The sequence below is a fragment of the Choristoneura fumiferana genome, chromosome 18 (genome assembly GCF_025370935.1).
Source record: "Choristoneura fumiferana chromosome 18, NRCan_CFum_1, whole genome shotgun sequence".
NCBI classification, from domain to species: Eukaryota; Metazoa; Arthropoda; class Insecta; order Lepidoptera; family Tortricidae; genus Choristoneura; species Choristoneura fumiferana.
In genome coordinates this window covers 8451907-8458097 of record NC_133489.1, presented here as the reverse complement: position 1 = coordinate 8458097, position 6191 = coordinate 8451907, and the positions used below count along the sequence as shown (strand labels likewise).

General features: G+C 34.9%; 1 protein-coding gene across 1 annotated transcript in view; it reads right to left on the bottom strand.

Annotated features, from left to right (window-relative positions):
• Positions 1-6191, bottom strand: part of LOC141437851 (sodium-coupled monocarboxylate transporter 1-like) — a 31257-nt gene that overhangs the window by 15192 nt on the left and 9874 nt on the right. Inside the window, exons 10-12 of the mRNA XM_074101393.1 lie at positions 6023-6165; positions 5059-5186; positions 3663-3832 (exon numbers count right to left, since the gene is read on the bottom strand). Of these exons, the coding sequence (XP_073957494.1) occupies positions 3663-3832; positions 5059-5186; positions 6023-6165 (441 nt within the window). The remainder of the gene's footprint in view (positions 1-3662; positions 3833-5058; positions 5187-6022; positions 6166-6191) is intronic.

The following is a 6191-nucleotide window of genomic DNA, read 5'->3' as shown; positions in this document are numbered from 1 at the left end:
CAAATATTCAGTAAGTTATCTGGCATTTAATTGTCCACTTAGCTATGAGATCGTGTCATATCAATTCCCGCTTATTCATTATAGAAAGACAGCTAAAATATGTTATTGTTATTTACTCTTAACAAAATGATCAAACCGTATTTTGGTTTTTAAATTGAAGTCAACTTACTAATTTTAATAAAGTTATTCGTAGTCAAGTTCTTATGAACTAAGTTTTGTATAATGAAGTTTTGACGTAGTACTTAAATAAATTTTATGTTTTATTCTCTTTCTTAAAATCTAATTTATGCCTTTAAAACTATGTGTGTGCGAGTTTAAGCTTTCCTAGCTCTGTGTTGGAGTTTAGCAATTTGGAGGAAAACCCTCATAGGTGAACTAATTGTGTGGTGAGTTAAAAAATAGTAACTTTTCCCGGTGTAAGGAAACGCTACTCTAGCTAAGCCCCTATGAACTTCCCTACCTATATAGCCCTAATAAATCCTACAATTGTACTTTAAGCTTGCCTGAGGCCCCTACTCTCTGTCTGTGATTAGCAAAAACTAGAGAATTAATCCAACATGTACATTAGTGTAATGTAGAAATTCACGGTGCAATGAATTTCTTCTAATCTCCTATCAACAATGATGGTGTGTATACCTAAAGCCCTATCGGTCCCTAAATGGTGCTGAGCTCTCAATTTCCCGAAGGAAAGTCCCTATGACGGAGAGCCCCGCGGAACAGCAGAATACCTAACGTTGTGCATAAATACGTAAATAAATAGGGGACAGGAATTCTGAGTTTCTTAAGTACAAACCAAGCGTCAACAAGACACGCATTCACTTCGACGAGCGCTACTTAGTCGTTACAAAAAGACAAACAGAATCCACTGGTGGCTGGTACGACAGTAATTTGCCGCTGAAGCCGCCACAGCTTCAGGAAGTGGAAGCCTATTTCGTCCACGGTTGTCACCGTTAGGTGTCAGACGATATAGACGGACTTAAAGCTCAACAAGGTACGTTATGGTGGAACCAAAGTCATTTCCATTAAGTTGGGAAAAACACAGAAAAGTTATGGTTAGTACAACATATACGTAGGCTGAAATGAAACGCTATAAAAGATCACTCCACACTACAAAACCCTACCTATACTACCTTAGAAAATCTCTATGTATATACTTGTTTTCTCTGTACTGTTTACTGTATTGGTGTGAATAAAGATTTATTGTATTGTATTGTATTGTATTGTACAAGAACAAATAAAGGACTTCACCGCCACAAGACCGCAAAGTCCCTCACATAAAGATTTTCCGAATGAAAATCAGCACTAAATATTTCACAAATAATAAAAAACCAGAGAGTTAATCATTATTCCGAAGATTAATGATCAAGACCCCGACACTTTACTTCCTGAAGAAATACTCACATTTCTTGTAAATTAAAATTAATTCTAATTAAATAAAATCAAAAACCCCAATTAACATTAATGAAATAAAATTACCCGATACTATTGACTCTAATTTGTTAACAAAATGGCGCACAGAAACTAAACCCCCCGACTAGCAAAATAACGGTGTTGACTCTACGAAATCGAAATCCATCTGGCTCCCGCCCTTTTTGTGTCACCTCTATTTATAGCTTCTCTCCCGGGACCTCTGGTATTTTCGCGCCAAGCGACCAAACGACGCCAAGCTTACCAAAGTCGACAACGTTGACATTGCCTGCTCTCGCTTTTTCTTCTGCCAAATCCTTATCTCAAAATAGCCAAATTTTATCCGTAAAATTTATTTTTGAACTAAAATTTCCTATTTATCTTGACACTATCCTAGCTTACTATTCTAGTAAATACGTTTCGTTTTTATATTGTGCTACAACAACAATTTTCAATAAATATTTATATGTATTTGTCAAATACTTCAATTTTACCTCAACGTTTTAATTTCCTTAACCTATCTAACAATAATCTTACTTCTAATGATAATTTTCTACTTATTACTCCCTACACTCTTTGAATATAAATAGCCAATTACATACTTCTATTGTTCGTTATAAAATAGCTAATTTGCCTACAATTATTAACTGGTATCCCCAAATTCGCGCCGTTTATTCATAGTTTCCTTTGTCGAACTAACGCTACTCAAAATTTGCTTATAATTTCGCCACGTTCCTACTTTAAGTCAGTGCGACAGAGTGCTTGTAATTTCATCATAACTAAATGTGTAATTACTCTGCTAATACTACTCCGTTTTGAATGAAAACTTAAATTTATAATAGATAATGAACCAATGATCTATACTACAATTACGTAATGCTTGCATTTCGGTTTTTCTTAACTTATTTAGCTAATTTCGACAACTTGCCGTTCCCATGATGCTTCCGTTGATATTTCTTTAAATTAACATAATTATTAACATCAAATGTATCTAAGATCTACTGTAGACTAATACTAATGATTCTATTACTATATCAAGTCTATTTTTTGATGAATTTGTGACCATATTTCTTGTTTTTAGATAAAATTTACATTTCCATTACCTAAAGCGACCTCTATAATTCCCCACGTGAAACTAACTAAATAGCCTCTCAGGTTAATCTGCCGCTAAACCCAGTTCGCATTAGTTCACTAATTTTCCATGACGCCTACCATTAATTCCTTTAATTGACCATAGATGGCGTTTTTTTACATTAATTATTATACCCGAACAACACAATTCTAATCTCCAATTAAATTTAACATTTACTCATTAAATTGACTGCTAAATTATCCCTGCTTTAATTACATCGACATTCTAATCTCAACTACTCTTATTTAACTGTCTTTGTCGACATGTTTTTGTTTCGAGTTTCCATCAAACCTTCATAGATGGCCCCACTAACATTTTCTACTAATTTATTCCCAGTGACGGTCGTGTGACACATCCGAACCGTTACAACATATTGTAGAAAACTTATGACATGCATGTAGATAATAATTATTATTCAGTCAAAGTCAAAGTCAAGTCAAAGTCAAAGTCAAAGTCAAAGTCAAAGTCAAGTCAAAGTCAAAGTCAAAGTCAAAGTCAAAGTCAAAGTCAAAATACAGGCCATATCTGAACATATTATAGAAAACTTATGATATGCATGTAGATAAAGTTATGTATGCGGCTATACATAATTAGGCATTAAAACAATCGTGTGATCTTATTATGAAACTCGCCTTCGGCTCGTTTCATAAAACCACACTCGTACTTTAATGCCTCTCATTATGCACCAGCCACATAAATAACTATTATACAACAGTTAAATAATGTAAGATTTTTTAGCAACTTAAAATCTTAACTCGACAGTTAGAAAAACGTCTGAGTACTCGACACGCTAATGCCCAATAGACCACATCCTGCTGTCATCTCTATTTCTAATAACTACTATTAAGATAAAAGATACCAACTATTGGGACAGTGACGAGCACCGGTACGTTTACCTTACCGTGTATTCTTACATTTTCAAAGAAAATTTTACAGATGTTTTAATAATCGATCTCTATGAAACTAGAAGTTTTTTTAAAACGCTACTGACGATAAGTACGTATTTTTTAACAAAATATATTTCGTATTAGTGCTGTGTCATAGTAGAGCAGTCATGTTTTTATTTTCATAAAAAAATACTTGTGCTTTATTTCAAATTCAAACCCACTAATTAAATACTTACATGATAGTAGTTTCAGTGACAACCTCAACGACAGTGTAATTGTAGGTACAGCCTGCCGTCGTAAGAGATTTGTGTGCGTGCGTGATCTCTCCTCGAGCGATTGCCATTTGAGCCGTAAGGCACCATGCAGCCATGGTTATTAGACCACTGGCCCCGCCTATTAGAGCGCCCTGCGAAGTACATACGTGTATTGTTATTGTAATGAAAACTATTTTAGGTTTAATAGGTTGCAATTTAAGTAAATTAAGCTTAAGCTTGACCGCTTAAGTAAGCGGTCACTTCAAAAAAATAGTAATAGCAACTTTAATGTACTGACGGATTTTCTGAAATGTTTAATTTGTGAAATGTTCAAATCTATTGAACTAAAATTTAATCATAAATAAAATATTTGTTTCGAATTCAGTTCTAAGCTAAGGTTGGTATGGTAGCGTAAATACAAATTGTAATAAGGTAAACGTACGTACGAGTGCTCGTCACTGTCCCAATAGTTGGCATCTTTAATCTTGTTATTAGCAATGGAGATGACAGCAGGGTGTCATTTATTGGGCATTAGCGTGTCGAGCACTCGGACGTTTACCTTCTAGGTAGAACTGATATTGTGATAAATAAAATCGTCCGAAATTACACAACACAAACCTACGAAAACCACAAAAATATTTTTCAACCAGTTTGGAGTCAGTGCCTCAGCACGAGCCATTACTATGGGGATAGTTTTATTTAGTTTTTTGTATGAAGTTATTAGTTAGGATACCTAGTTTATACTCGACTGCGAAGAAGGAGGGTTATGTGTTTGGCACGTATGTATGTATGTATGTCTATTCCTATGTCCTCTCGTAACTACTCAATGGCTGAACCGATTTTGATAAATGATACGTCATTGGATTCGTCTTGATGACGCGAGTGACACTGGGTACATGAAATTCTTGAAAATCAAAATGGCGGATTTTTGGCGCCAAATTGTAAGTAGTTTATAATCGCTTTAATATACCATTTTCACAGAAAAGTGGGAAATAAAATCATAAATTAAAAAAACAAAAAAACCCGACTGCCTTAAAAAATACTAAAAAGAAGAAAACAAGTCTAGTGGGCTAGAACTTTGTTAAGTAGCTAACTTAAAGTTCAACAGTCGGAACCCATTTAAATAGTGACGCTCTACTCTCTCCCGACTGTTGAACTTAAGTTAGCTACTTAACAAAGTAGCCCACTAGACTTGTTTTCTTATTTTTAATATTTTTAAGGGTTTTTTTGATTTTTTAAATTTATGATTTTATTTTAAGTACTCGTCTACAGGAACATTTTACAGTTTATGAGGACGCACAATGAACGAGTTTTTAGCAGTCAAAGTCAGGGATAACCACTAGTATCTAACTTATATAGTTAACGAAAGTAAACTTACGGTAGCATCGACCCATGGCATCAGGATTCCCATAGAGAACACTCCGAGCTGCGGGCCCATCGTCATTGCTTCCAGTGTCATCGTCAACTGCAGGATAGTTCCCATTTTCTCCACAATAAATACTAAAGCTACCAATAAAATATACGAATTATTAATGAAAAATAATTATACAAAACAAAACACACTGAAAATATAAACAAAGAGAAATGTATATAAGGATATTAGACTCTGTGCCCATGAATTAGGACCATTTTAGGGTTCCGTAGCCAAAATGGCATAAACGGAACCCTTATAGTTTCGAAATGTCTGTCTGTCTGTCTGTCCATCCGCGGCTTTGCTCAGGGACTATCAATGCTAGAACGCTGTAATTTTGCACGAATATATATGTAAACTATGCCGACAAAATGGTAGAATAAAATTTTTTAAAAATTATACAGTATCTCCCAGACGAAAAGTGGGGGTGATTTTATTTCTCATCGAATCCAAAGTGTAGAGTATCGTTGGATAGGTCTTTTAAAACCATTAGGGGGTTGCTAAAACGGGGGTGATAATGAGGGTTGATTTTTCGATTCAGTGATTTGTTTGCAAAATATTCAACTTTAAAGAGCAAATTTTCATTAAAATCGAGCGTCGTCCCGGCCCCTCCCTCCCTCTAAAATCTAAACCGGTGGTTGGAAAAATTAAAAAAAAATCAGGATGGTAGTAAGTATATCAACCTTACAAGGAAACAGTTAAGTTTTCTTGAGAATTATTAGTAGTTTGAGAGTAAACAGCAGCCTAAGGTATAAAATATACCTAAACTTGGAATATTCCGTACAAAATACGAAATCCTTTATAAAATATTACTTAATTTTTTCGTAATGGCTACGGAACCCTATTTCGGGCGTGTCCGACACGCTCTTGGCCGGTTTTTCCTATAACTTTTCCTGTGATTAACCTACAACAAACTCAGTAAAATATTTACCTACGCAAAGCACACCAAGCAGCACAACCACTCCTCTTAACAGCCAGTTGGTTTGCGTCTCGGAGAGTTCCTTCTTGAAGAACGGTTTGTAAAAGTCTTCGAGCACAACCGCTGACATTGAGTTTAAACTTGTTGACAGTGAACTGAGAATAGATAATTTTTTAAAATT